Genomic DNA, 14,982 nt, shown 5'->3' with positions numbered 1-14,982 from the left:
TAGTTCGGCTGTAAGAGGGAACTGGTCAAAGAAGAGTACAACAAACTTCATGAATATAAAGATGAAACTTATATTTATAAATATATAAACTTATATCAACATTTCAACTTCTCTTTATAGTTTGCCTTTTTGATCCTATTTTCCCCATTTTTCTGGGGTTATTTGTTTCATTTTAGTTGGCCAAAGTCCTGCCTAGGGGGTCCAGGAGGGGGGGGGTGCATTTGCAGCTCGCAGGTTGTTGTTTTGTTCACCGAATATCTACATAAAAAAACAAAACATAATAATAACATTAAACACAGCCTGAACATGGTGGCCGATGATTTGGGCTAAACCAAAAAGAACACTTCGTCCAAAAAAAGGTAAAATAGATACAATTGAAGTTAAAAAAATTAAAATTGCCAAGAATAATTAATTTTTAAATTTTAACTTTGGCGGCACGGTGGTCGAGTGGTTAGCGCACAGGCCTCACAGCTAGGAGACCAGGGTTCAATTCCACCATCTGCCATCTCTGTGTGGAGTTTGCATGTTCTCCCCGTGCGTGTGTGGGTTTTCTCCGGGTACTCCGGTTTCCTCCCACATTCCAAAAACATGCTAGGTTAATTAGCCACTCCAAATTGTCCATAGGTATGAATGTGAGTGTGAATGGTTGTTTGTCTATATGTGCCCTGTGATTGGCTGGCCACCGGTCCAGGCTGTACCCCGCCTCTCGCCCCAAGACAGCTGGGATAGGCTCCAGCACCCCCGCAACCCTCGTTAGGAAAAGCGATAGAAAATGAATGAATTTTAACTTTCTAGATCTTCCAGAATCTGTTCCTATTCCTTGGATTTCCAACACGGCCTATTTTAATTTATTCCGCAAATGGCCTGCCTCTGGACACGCCCACTTAGCTGTACAAGTTGAGTGTGACCAATCACAGCAAACAGCTTGAACCCAGGAACGCCCATAAAAGGAAATGCAGCTCACTGTGATGTCACAGTGGGCCTGTGCTATAAAAAAAACTCTGAAAGCGAGCGTTTTGAGTCATGCCAAACTTTTTTCAGGGCTCACTTCCAAATGCAAAAACCGAATTATGTGAAACTTTGGCATGGTTTAACACCAAAATACAACATTTTAGCTACTTTTATAGGTCAGAAAAGGGGAAAAAGTAGAGTTTGAAGGCGCCACCAGTGGGCTTTGTGCTCCAAGCCTTCTTGCTTCACTCCTGCTCATTCAGGACGCTTGAGAAATGCTACACAGCATCTAAAATTAGACTGCAAGCCACCGGCCGTAAGAATAACTATTCTAGTCACGTAACCTCGCCGGGCCGTGACGCTTAACCCCGCTCGACCCCGCAAAAAGACTCGACGAGCCGACCCGTACACTTTCAGGATTTTTTTTTTTTTTACATTGACGGCTTCATTGTATCTTTTCTTGCACCCCAGACTGAGGTCGTGTCTCGGAGGCGCCCGTCTGCTCCCCGTGGTCCCGCTAGCCTGCTTCCAGGTCACAAAGACCCTTTTGACTGTTGCTGAATGAGCCTCTGACTGCAGCGCTCCAAATGTAGCACGCTAACTTCCTGCTTGCTGGAACTGCTTGTGCGCCACACCTGCCTGTGCATTAGCATCCAGCAACATTAGCTAGCCATGCGTCATTCATTATTCATCTTTTAATGCCTCACCATGGCAGGAAATAGTCACAAAAACATGCTTTTCCGCAATGAAATCTATAATCCAAGGATTGATGATATGCTAAGCAGTACAAAAGGCTGAGGCTCAAAGCTAAACCTCTTCACGTTTAAGTAACTCACGTAATAAACTATATTCTAGTCTGTTTTGTATCTGTATACTCATAACAAACCATTTTTGTTGTTTGGTATTTACGTCAAAATTTCCCACATGTCCAGGGAGGCCTATTGACAAGCTAACTTCTCTAATCTGCGGGAACCTCACTCCATTCACTATTTTTATTTTCTTTCGCAACTAAATACTGTTTTAAAATACTTCTAACAAACTATATTTGGGTTTTTTTTAGGTCAAATGCAAAAGAGTTTCTCCTGCCTGGGGAACCTCACTCCATTCACTATCTTCCAGTCTATTGTAGTGTTTTGAAATACTAATAACAAACCATTATTTTGGTATATTTAGGTCAGAATTATCTCCTATATAACCACTGAGGCAAATTGACAAGCTAACTTCTCTAATCTGCGGGAACCTCACTCCATTCACTATTTTTATTTTCTTTCGCAACTAAATACTGTTTTAAAATACTTCTAACAAACTATATTTGTTTGTTTTTTTAGGTCAAATACAAAAGAGTTTCTCCTGCCTGGGGAACCTCACTCCATTCACTATCTTCCAGTCTATTGTAGTGTTTTGAAATACTAATAACAAACCATTATTTTGGTATATTTAGGTCAGAATTATCTCCTATATAACCACTGAGGCAGATTGACAAGCTAACTTCTCTAATCTGCGGGAACCTCACTCCATTCACTATTTTCTCTCGCAACTAAATGTCCCGCAACTAAATACTGTTTTGAAATACTTCTAACAAACTATATTTGTTTGTTTTTAGGTCAAATGCAAAAGAGTTTCTCCTGCCTGGGGAACCTCACTCCATTCACTATCTTCCAGTCTATTGTAGTGTTTTGAAATACTAATAACAAACCATTATTTTGGTATATTTAGGTCAGAATTTTCTCCTATTTAACCACTGAGGCAGATTGACAAGCTAACTTCTCTAATCTGCGGGAACCTCACTCCATTCACTATTTTCCAGTCTGTCCCGCAACTAAATACTGTTTTGAAATACTTCTAACAAACTATATTTGTTTTTTTTAGGGCAAATGCAAAAGAGTTTCTCCTGCCTGGGGAACCTCACTCCATTCACTATCTTCCAGTCTATTGTAGTGTTTTGAAATACTAATAACAAACCATTATTTTGGTATATTTAGGTCAGAATTTTCTCCTATATAACCACTGAGGCAGATTGACAAGCTAACTTCTCTAATCTACGGGAACCTCACTCCATTCACTATTTTCCAGTCGGTCTCACAACTAAATACTGTTTTGAAATACTTATAACAAACTATATATGTTTGGGGTTTTTTGGGTCAAATGCAAAAGAGTTTCTCCTGCCTGGGGAACCTCGCTCCATTCACTATATTCCAGTCTATTGTAGTGTTTTGAAATACTAATAACAAACCATTATTTTGGTATGTTCAGGTTAGAATGATCCCCTATGTAACCATTAAGGCAGATTGACAAGCTAACTTCTCTAATCTGCGGGAACCGCACTCCATTCACTATTTTCCAGTCTGTCTCACAACTAAATACTGTTTTGAAATACTTATAACAAACTATATATGTTTGGGTTTTTTTAGGTAAATTGCAAAAGAGTTTCTCCTGCCTGGGGAACCTCACTCCATTCACTATCTTCTCGTCTATTATAGTGTTTTGAAATACTAATAACAAACCATTATTTTGGTATGTTTAGGTCAGAATGATCCCCTATATAACCATTGAGGCATATTGACAAGCTAACTTCTCTAATCTGCGGGAACCTCACTCCATTCACTATTTTCCAGTCGGTCTCACAACTAAATACTGTTTTGAAATACTTCTAACAAACTATATTTGTTGGGGTTTTTTTTAGGCCAAATGCAAAAGAGTTCCTCCTGCCTGGGGAACCTCACTCCATTCACTATCTTCCGGTCTACTGTAGTGTTTTGAAATACTAATAACAAACCATTATTTTGGTATGTTTAGGTCAGAATGATCCCCTATATAACCACTGAGGCAGATTGACAACGCAAGGCTAACTTCTCCAGTCTGTGGGAACCTCACTCCATTCACTATCTTCCAGTCTGTTGTAATATTTTTATATGCTACTGTTTTATATGTCAAAATGGTCATCCACATTACAACACAGGCAAATTGACAAGCTAACTTCTTCAGTCCCTGGGAACCTCACTCCATCTAGCTTCCAGACTGTACTCTTTTGAAATTAACTGTTTTTTAGAGCAGGGGGTTGTAGGTCAAAATGGTCTCGCGCATAACTACACAGGCAAATTGACAAGCTAATTTCTCCAAGTTGGAGGAACCTCACTCCATTCACCATGCTGCCTTGTAGCTATATACTGATTTGAGATACTAATAACAGACGACTTTCTTTTAAGTCACAATGGTCCCCCATGTAACCACAAAGACAAATTGACACGCTAACCTCTCCACCTAGGGAACCCCGCTCCTTTTCATGTTACACAACCGTTTAGGCAGCAATCTCATTTAGCCCTGAATGAATGAACACAAATAATAAGCAGCTGTTAAAAAAAAGGCCAAGGATGTAGATCTACTGACATGTGGGTTCTCTCCAATCTGGGTAACCTCACTCCGTTTTTGTTACAATATGAGTGTGTGCGGTAGGTAAACATTCTATTTCCATTTCTCCCGATATGTACCTTTCTGACTATGCTTTTCATATTTACTACATCCCGATGTATTACCATGATAAATTTATCCAATCTGGGAACCTCATTGTGTTGTAAAAATATTTTTTAAAAAATGTTGGAAAAGTGAGAAAATTTTGAATATAAATAAATATAAAATAAACATAATAAATATATAAATATATATAATAATTATATAAAATAAAACAAAAATATTTTTATTCATTAAAAACAAAAATATTTCTACTATGCTTGTGGGATTTGATTGAGGCTAAGGAGCATCGAGCTCTATTAACAGCGCCCTCTTCTGGTGGTTGTCTCCCGAGAAAGTCGTTAGGGGGCGGGCAGGTGGGGTGTCATGGGGGGGGGGGGGGGGGGGGGTTAAAGTATCTGTCTGTAGATCCCTCCTGAGTGGCTCCTGGATCTGGACGGGCTGCGTGGGGGCGTGAGGGAATGCTTGGAGAGTCTGCAGTGGAAAAACAACAGTGGAGTTGAGTGGGTGGGCAGTGAAGACCCCCCCCCCCACCCCCCAGTGTAATTCCACTCTAGTAGAAGAAGCCGTTGATGAGCGTTCTTCCATATTTGCATGCATGCGGATTAAAATCTCTTCTTGAACGATCCCCTTACAAACCCACGCCGCTCCACCGTTAAGAGTTTAGAGTCCCGGCCGGCTCAGCTGTTGTTGGTCGTCACGGAGGCCCAGTAGCCCGAAGGACGCTGCTAGGGACTGGGGGCGGGCGGAGAGGGGTCTGCTGGATGCCCCCCTCCCACCACACTTCTCAATGGAAGCCTGCCTCCGCTGTTGTGTTGTGTCGCGTTGAGGCGGCTTTGATGTAAACCCGCCACCCACCCTGGCACATCCCGGGGGCTACTCGCCCCTCTGTCGACACCCTGCTACTGCGGCCCTGGCTGTGGCACGGGGGAGGGACAGGTGGGGCTGGGGGGGGGGGGTTCCACAGCTTGTAGTGGGAGATTCCCAATACAGTTGTTTACATGGCCACTATCTTTTACACAAGTAAAACATTATTATTATTATTATTATTATTATCAATAATATTGTGACAATAATTTTTGAGCATTTATTATTATTACTATAATTTTTTGTGACTTATAATTTCAATATTCAATATTTTTTAAAAATAAAATATACAGGAATACTAATTATATAGACTGTTTTTGTAAAAACAAATATATTGTAATATATTTTAGTATTTTAATAAATGTTATTCATAATATTTTTAATAATATATAAATTAATAATTCAGTAATAATATTTTTTAGAATATTTTGTAACTTAAATAATAAAATAAATATATAATAAATATAATAAATATTTAATAATAAATAAAATAAAAATAATATATGATTTTATATATATATTTAAAAAAATAGCAAGAGTAAAATAATATATATATATATATATTCCAAATCCCAGGAACAGCAAAGGTGTAAAATAATAAGTTATTATTATGTGAATGAAAAGCATTCTTATTTTGTACTGACTTTTTTTCCACTGAGCCGAGCGAGCGGCTGAGATGGGGGCCGTTAGTTGTTGTTTGGGATTTTGGAGTCAGAGCGCAGAGATTAATCCACGTAAAACTTGTGTGACATGAGCGGACCCTGGGAATATTCTAAGTCCAGATTTGTGACTTGTGAGAGATTCCAGCCACATTCCCGCACGTCAGGCTCGCATGACGACCCCGCTCCTGCTCTTGTTCCATAAACGCTGAGAACAACCGCTGGACCACCTTCAAACAATCATGGACGCCCTTCTTTGTGTCGCAACCCCGACCCTCTTCCACTGGCCCGAATATACGCCATCTTTCACTGGCAAAACACTCCTGTCGTATACAGGATCTTTGACTGGTGGTAGTTCCTCAAAAGCAGCGAAACCCTTTTCTGATATAGAGGATCTTTGACAAGCAGACGGTTCTCAAAAACAGCAGAATGCTCCTCTCATATACAGGATCTTTGACAAGCAGTAGTTCCTCAAAAACAGCAAAACCCTCCTCTCATATAGAGGATCTTTGACAAGCAGGCGGTTCTCAAAAACAGCAGAATGCTCCTGTCATATACAGAATCTTCGACAAGCAGTAGTTCCTCAAAAGCAGCAAAACTCTCCTCTGATATAGAGCATCTTTGACAAGCAGGCGGTTCTCAAAAACAGCAGAATGCTCCTGTCATATACAGAATCTTCGACAAGCAGTAGTTCCTCAAAAGCAGCAAAACTCTCCTCTGATATAGAGGATCTTTGACAAGCAGGCGGTTCTCAAAAACAGCAGAATGCTCCTGTCATATACAGAATCTTTGACAAGCAGTAGTTCCTCAAAAGCAGCAAAACCATCCTCTGATATAGAGGATCTTTGACAAGCAGAAGGTTCTCAAAAACAGCAGAATGCTCCCGTCATATATAGGATCTTTGACAAGCAGAAGGTTCTCAAAAACAGCAAAACCCCCTCCTCTGATATAGAGGATCTTTGACAAGCAGAAGGTTCTCAAAAACAGCAGAATGCTCCCGTCATATATAGGATCTTTGACAAGCAGAAGGTTCTCAAAAACAGCAAAAACCCCTCCTCTGATATAGAGGATCTTTGACAAGCAGACAGTTCTCAAAAACAACAGAATGCTCCTGTCATATGCAGGATCTTTGACAAGCTGAAGGTTCTCAAAAACAGCAGAATGCTCCTGTCACATACATGATCTTTGACAAGCAATACGTCCTCAGAATCAAGTAGAGCATCTTTCAGAGGTAATGTAAAGGATCTTTGACTTTTTCCAAAAGTCCTCAAAAACAGGTCAAAGAGGGTCTTTGACTTTGCAGTAGGTCCTCAAAAACAGCAGCCCCCCCCCCCATCATACACAAAATCTTTGACCCGTCTTAAAAAGAGTGTCCTTAAAATCTTTGACTATGTTTTTTGCTCCTGTCATATGAAGGCTCTTTAGCAAGCATTCTTGTTATATAGAGGATCTTTGACTTGTGTTTTTTTGCAGCAAATTACTAAAACATCATAGCACTTGCTATATAGAACATTCCTGACTAGCATTTTAGCAGTAGGTTCTCAAAAACGCATCTTTCGCTACTGTTCCCATCATGTAAAGGATCTTTGACTTGTGTTTTTTCCAGTAGGTCCTCAAAAACGGCAGAGTGCTGCTGTCATATAGAGAATCTTTGCTCATGTTTTTGCAGTAGGTCTGCAAACACAGCAGCACTCTTCTTTCAGACACAGGATCTTTGACTGGCATTTCTGCAGTATGTCCAGTGCTCTTGTCATATGGAGGATCTTTGACTAGCGCACCTGTTATGTAGAGGATCTTTGACTTGTGTTTTTAGCAGCAAATATCGACAATATCAGTGCACTTTCCATACAGGGGATCTTTTATTTTTGCAGTAGGTTCTCAAAAACAGCAGCACACTCCTGTCACTGACAGGATCTTTAACTAGGCCTTGGATCTTTAACTAGTCCTAAAACATCCCAGCACTTTCTATATGAAGGATGTTTTTTAGTACGTTCTCAAAAACATTATTGGTTTATTATTGGTTTTAGTTTTGCTTTCTTGTTTCATATTTCTAAAAAGAGCAGAGCACTCTTGCCGTATAGAGGATCTTTGACTTGCTTTTTTTTGTGAAGTAAGTCCTTAAAAACAGCAAGCACTCCTGTCAAATAAAGGATCTTTGACTGAGGTACGCTAATTGCTTGCGTGTGAAGGTATGACAGAGCCTTGCAGTGAATACAAATAATAGTCAAGGAGTGTTGCCCCCCCCCCCTGGCTCTTATCTTTAAAAATATGCCCCCCGCCCACCCACAAAAGTGGTAAAGATTGTTCTGGTGTTGTCAGCCTTTTTTTCCTGATGCTTGGCTTTGCAGGTTTGCTCTTTGTGGCCTTTGCTGATGTCACCTTTGGCGGTCACATGACAAATTGAGGCTGTTGGGGAAGGAAGCTTGGGGACCCCCCACCCCCTCCTTACCACCACCACAACACCCAACACCTTCCCTTACACACACAGTGCATTCCCCAGAGCCCCCCCCCCCCCCCCTTGACAGGTGATGCCAACCTCGCTGCTTGTGTCATAACATACAGTGTGTGTGTGTGTGTGTGTGTGTGTCAGCCGTGTTCTCCGAGGACATGTAACCCCCCCCATACACACAGCACCTGTCTTTGCTAACCCCCCCCCCCCCCCCCCCGCCTTTTCTTCCACAGCAGTGATACTTCCATCAGAACAAAGGTGAAGGAAAAGTTCTTAAAGGGGCCCTGCTCACCTATTATGGGCCCTTTGTATTGACTTGACTCCTGTAGAGCAGCTACACACAATAACCATTGCTTTCTAGATCTTCCAGAATCTGCACCTATACCAGCTGTATTTCCTCGGATTTCCAAAACGCTCTGTTTTTATTGGGCACACCCACTCTGCTGTGATTGGTCACGCTCCCAAGTGCTCCTGAGGACTTCCAGACTACTGCCGAACCTCACTGTCAGCTCATGATCTACTGGTTGGAGACCCATGGCTTACCGTGAATGAACAACTACAACATTGGTAGTGTACATTTGCTCATTACATGTTTTTTGCAGGACTAGCCGTGTTCAAAACCCGCTATCGGATCCACCGATCACGGTGGAAAAGGCAACGAGCAACTCCAGACGTGGTGAGCTTGTGATTAGCATGCATGCTAAAAATGCGCACTATAGAGTGCTACACAGAAGCTTGTGCTTCTGACTCTCCAACGTGACCAAGTAGCGTTGGAAAGGCGTCAGGCTTCAGCGCCCGTTTGGCGGATAGTTCACAAAAGTACTTTACTTTTCTCTTCGCCTGGAACCTGCAACTCCAACTTCTGGCTAACCTGGAGAAATACTTCCTGGAAGCCATTAGCAGTAGCTAGTACTACTTTTAGAGGCCGCAAAAGCAGCATAGGTCCCCTTTAAGAGTAGAATCCATGGCAATTATTTTTTTTTTACTTTGATGAAGCAGTCATGTGACACCCCCCAGCCCCCCCCTCCCCAGTTAGAAAGCATGCATGATATGTCTCACATGTAGATCACACATTTCATTCAGCAAGGTCACCGTCTCCACAGCGGACGCTTGATTAGGGACACATATCTGCCGTCACACGCGTGACAGGAAGTTATTCATACTTCTTTATGGCGCCGCTTCTTATACTTACACCCCCCCTACTCCCACCACCACCCATGTCGCTAACAATAATAATTAAGCTCATAAAACAGACAAAAAGTTTATCTTCAATACAGCAGATTTAATTTTATACAAAATATTTTTATATTTGTTAATTCCATGCAAAGATAACGTATTTCATTTCTGTTTTCATATCAATGACAGTACCAGTCAAACGTATTGACATGCTTATTGGCGTGCTTATACATATTATATTATATATATTTACATTTATTTACATTTATTTTGTATTATATGTTATTACATATTATATAAAAATACTAATTAAATACAGAAAATATCAAATGTATGTTGGGTAAATACACATTTTATACGGACAATATAGAATATATATTATGAAATTATAATTTAAATGAAATAAATCTGTATACAAATATCTATAATATAAAAATACAAATTATACATTATATAAAAACACAAATTAAATTCATAAAATATCTAAAAAATATTAAAAAACGAATACATAAATACAAAAAATACATAAATGTCGCTAAAAAATAAGCTCAACGCAATAAAACATACAAAAATAAGTTTGTCTTCAATACAGCAGATTTTTTATACAAAATATTTTTATATTGCCAATTCCATGCGTATTTCATGACAATGACAGTAAAAATCAAACGTATTGACATAAAAATACTAATTAAATACAGAAAATATCAAATGTATATCAGAAAAATACACATTTTATACAGACAATATAGATTATATATCATGAAATTATAATATAAATTTAAAAAATCATATAAAATACAAATTATACATTATATAAAAACAAATTAAATTCATAAAATATTTTTAAAAATATTTTAAAAAAACCAAATACATAAATAAAATTTCAGTTCAATTAAAAAAATATGCATGCTTATGTAAGTCCAGGTATTTCTATATTGATGTAACTATATCTCCATCAGTCTATGTATGTATACATATATCCATGTACGTATACATATAGTATCTATGTCAACATATATCTATGTATAGATCAATCTATCTACGTATATCTATATCTCTTATCTATCCGGCAACTTCATAAAACCGCAGCGGTGGGCGTGTGTGCGTAAGCGTGCATGTGACGTGCACAGCCTGCCGGGGTCGCGCCCGCACCAACGTCCCTCCACCTGGCCGTCCCCCCCCCACCCATCTCCCACCCTCCCTCCCCTGGCCGCCCACTAAAAGTGATCCAGAGGCGGGTAGGACCGGACAGGAGCGCGGCGGCGGCGATGATGTCCGGAGGTGACGTCACGCGAGTCCGTGCGGTTCCGTGACATTTACGCCTCAACTTCCACCTGTGTTGTTGTTCTTTTCTTTTTCTCTTCTTTGTTTTTTTGCGGTACTTTTTGGATGGCGAGCGTGCGTCGACAACTTGCGCCAAACTTTGCGCCCCCGCCGCGGCCGATCACGTGAAGCGCAGCCCCGGAGACGACCCCCCCCCACCACTACCCCGCCGGGACGCTTCTTCCAGCATGCTGGGCAGCCCGTCCAACAACGGCGGCGTCAGGATGCTGGCGCCCCCGGCCCCCGGCGACGACCGGCGGGTGGAGTTCGTGGCGCTCACCGCCGTCCACACGGAGCGGAGCGAGCCGTCCACGCCGGAGCGAGGGCTGCCGTCTCACCGCACCGGGCTGCTGGGCACTCCGCTGCCGGGACCTCCGGGACCCCGGACCAACACGTCGGCCACCGGCAAACGCTTCCGAAAGTTGCAGAACTGCTTGTACAACGTCCTGGAGAGACCGAGGGGATGGGCCTTCATCTACCACGTCTTCATGTGAGTCTTCTCTTCTTCTTCTCTTCTTCTTCTTCTCTTCTTCTTCTTCTTGTTCTTCTTCTTCTTGTCCACTTGCATGACATCCCAGCTTCTCAGCCTTTCATCCTCTCCATGTGATCTCCAGCCACCTCTTGTCTCACGGACAAGACGTGACTTTTACTTACCCAGATACTTATATATATACCCATATACTTATATACCATATATATACTTATATACCCAGATACTTATATACCATATATATACACATATACCCATACGTATATACTCATATACTTATATACCCATATATATACTCATATACCCATATACTTATATACCCATATAACTGGATACTTATATACCCCTATATATACACTCATATATCCATATACCCTTATACTCATATATCCATATACTCATATAGCCATATAGCCATATATCCATATACTCATATACCCATATACTTATATACCCATATATATACTCATATACCCATATACTTATATACCCATATATATACTCATATACCCATATACTTATATACCCATATATATACTCATATACCCATATACTTATATATCCATATCAATACTCATATACCCATATACTTATATACCCGTATATATACTCATACACCCATATACTTATATACCCGTATATATACTCATATACCCATATACTTATATACCCATATATATACTCATATACCCATATACTTATATAGCTGTATATATACTCATATACCCATATACTTATATACCCATATATATGTACTCATATACTCATATATCCATATACCCGTATACTCATATAGCCGTATATCCATATACTCATATACTCGTATATCCATATACCCATATACTCATATACCTACGTATATACCTATATACTCATATACCCATATATTCATATACCCATATATCCATATCGGCATAACCTTACAGAGTTTTGCTGCTTAAGAATTGAAGAAGTTCAAGTTTGGAATCATTTTCTTGAAGAATCATCATCATCATCATCATCATCATCATCATCATCATTCCAGCAGATGAAGGTCTTGATGTTTGATCATACATGCTGCGTCTGCTACATATTTTTGAATATGACAAATAACCATTTTATACGACTTATTTATTTATGAACTTATTTATTTATTAGCAAAGTTGCTGAGGGCACTTCAACTTCAACCCAGAGGCTAAAATGCAGAGCCTGCTTTTGTTAGCTCACCTCTTTAGTCCAGTAGTACTCAATAGTACTACACGGCTAGCACTAAAGTACACGTTCTACTATTTGACACAAATATAAATGGAATTGGATGGCTGTTTTATAGTAATACGAATACACGGGAAATTAATTGTTCAATAATGGTTAGTTGTTTAAAAAAAAAAAAAAAAAAAATATATATATATATATATATAAAGAGTACACATCATTAGCTAGCATAGGAGTATCCAACTGGTAGCATCATTAAAACTACTTTTGGTGACTGCCAACATTTAAATGGAACTTTATTGACAAAGCACATCATGTTTGAATGCAACACTTACTATACAATACTACATCATTCTAAGTCGTGACTTAAATACGGTACTTTGACATCACTGACATCTAATATTTTGGAACTTTTTAGTATTAAGGCTACCAAACATGTTGTCCTGAAGTATGATGACATAACTGTAAAAAAAAAGTACAATATTTTAGAACTATTCATTATTAGGACCGCTAAGAGTACTAGGTCACATGACCTGATTCAAATACACATTTTGTGCTTCACAGACTGGAAGTCCTGTGTGGAAGAAACTGGGAGCGTATTATGTGTCACAATGAAAATATTTCATTGTGATTAATAGCGTTTTCTATAATTAACTTGGAATTAATTCCATTGGAAATAAGTTTTTTTTAAATCTATAATAAGTAGTGGACAATGTAGAACTACAGTGACAACTACATCACATTTTATGTACTTTTATGTACGATATCATCTTTGGAAATATGGGACATTATCTCAAAACAATAATAATATACTATAATATAATAATAATACATATATATATAATAATATAGTCAGCAAGTGTATTATTGTAAGACTATTTTTCATTATTATTAGCATATTAGCTCTTAAACTCGCCCACAAATGTTCAGCAAATCCAAAATGTGAGTTAGTGTGACCTCTCACTCTGACACAAATATGTTTTTTTTTTTATTACAGTGTCATCTCAAAATAATATTAGTTTATTTATGATACTGGTTTTAAATTTGTGAGTAAAAAATCCTATTTAGGAACATTCAGAAAGGCTTTTTTTTTTTTTTAAGATTTATTATTATTGCTGGAGCCTATCCCAGCTGTCTTCGGGCGAGAGGCGGGGTCCACCCTGGTCTGGTGGCCAGCCAATCACAGGGCACATATAGACAAACAACCATTCACACTCACACAGAGATGGCCGAGGGTGGAATTGAACTCGGGTCTTCTCGCTGTGAGGTCTGCACGCTAACCACTCCACCACCGTGCACCCAAAGTGCTTCACAATGAGTCACTCCTCAGTCACACACACTAGTGGTGGTAAACTATATCTGTAGTCACAGCTGGCTGGGTTCATGTGATGGAAACATGGCTGCTAATTCGGTGGCTATGTCATGCTAGGGACCGTCAATAAATTGCTATTGCATTGAAGAGACTGCTATATTCTAAATGACAGAGTGATTTATAGGTGGGAAAAGTGGACAGGTCCCCTTTAAGTGGCCCCGAATGAGTCGTAAGTCAAGTCAAGTCGTGACTTCAATCCGGTCCAATATATTTGGACTGTTAAGTGTCCGCTCTACAAAAAGTAGTAGCACACCTGTCCTGGCCGCCGCAGACATTCTGTCCTTGATTGACATGGCATCCACTGGGAAACGGCCACGGTATTACGCGCCTTTGACCCCCCCCCCACCCCCCGTGAATAGGTGCCCCCGCTCGGACATGACCGCTAAGTCATGACTTAGTCTGTGAGTGAGCGACATGAAGTTGTTTGAGATGCGTGTTTTTATTATTGTCCTTGTCAATTCAAAGAACGCCGTGTCAGCCGCCCACGCCCCCCCGCCCCCGCCCCCGCCCCCAAAGTGGCCGGCAAAAGTCAAAGTTGAGTCGCGGCTTATTTTTGTAAAGCGTGTCAGTGTTCAAGCGCGTCTTTGCCAGCGGAGGACAACAGTTGTCCTCCAGCTGTGTCCCTGCATGCTCTGTGGACGCCTGTGTGTGGACGCTCCCTGCGCGTTAGGAGGAGGCGTGCCCGTGCAGCTGCCTGGACGCTGATGCCATGTTGGATTTTTTTTTCACAGGGAAATCCCACACCGTGTTTTTTTTGCCCGGTACCCTCCACCATCTTGTTGCCTTAGAGGGCAGGTCACGTCATCCTGTGTCGGTCGGAGGGAAGCTGACTTAAAGTACATTGATCTATGGTAATTGATACGGGGGGGGGGGGGGCGTTAACCTACCTTGATCTTGCTAATTAGTGCTGCTGGTGTAACGAGGTAGACTGGGGCGTACACTCCAGAAACGGGAGCACTCGGGTACAACTAGGAGTATTTCATGCTAAGTATTTCTAGCATCCTTATCACAGGACTGCTATCTATTTGTGGTGTTG

The 14,982-nt window shown here is 40.4% G+C and overlaps 1 protein-coding gene across 1 annotated transcript in view; it reads left to right on the top strand.

Annotated features, from left to right (window-relative positions):
• The first annotated feature begins 11,081 nt into the window (after positions 1-11,081).
• The window catches only part of LOC131102089 (potassium voltage-gated channel subfamily KQT member 4-like), a 45,250-nt gene continuing 41,349 nt past the window's right edge, over positions 11,082-14,982 (top strand). Inside the window, exon 1 of the mRNA XM_058047579.1 lies at positions 11,082-11,383. Within this exon, the coding sequence (XP_057903562.1) occupies positions 11,082-11,383 (302 nt within the window). The remainder of the gene's footprint in view (positions 11,384-14,982) is intronic.

This window comes from Doryrhamphus excisus, chromosome 14 (genome assembly GCF_030265055.1).
Source record: "Doryrhamphus excisus isolate RoL2022-K1 chromosome 14, RoL_Dexc_1.0, whole genome shotgun sequence".
NCBI classification, from domain to species: domain Eukaryota; kingdom Metazoa; phylum Chordata; class Actinopteri; order Syngnathiformes; family Syngnathidae; genus Doryrhamphus; species Doryrhamphus excisus.
The sequence above is the reverse complement of the archived record's forward strand: the minus strand, read 5'-3'. Positions and strand labels throughout refer to the sequence as shown.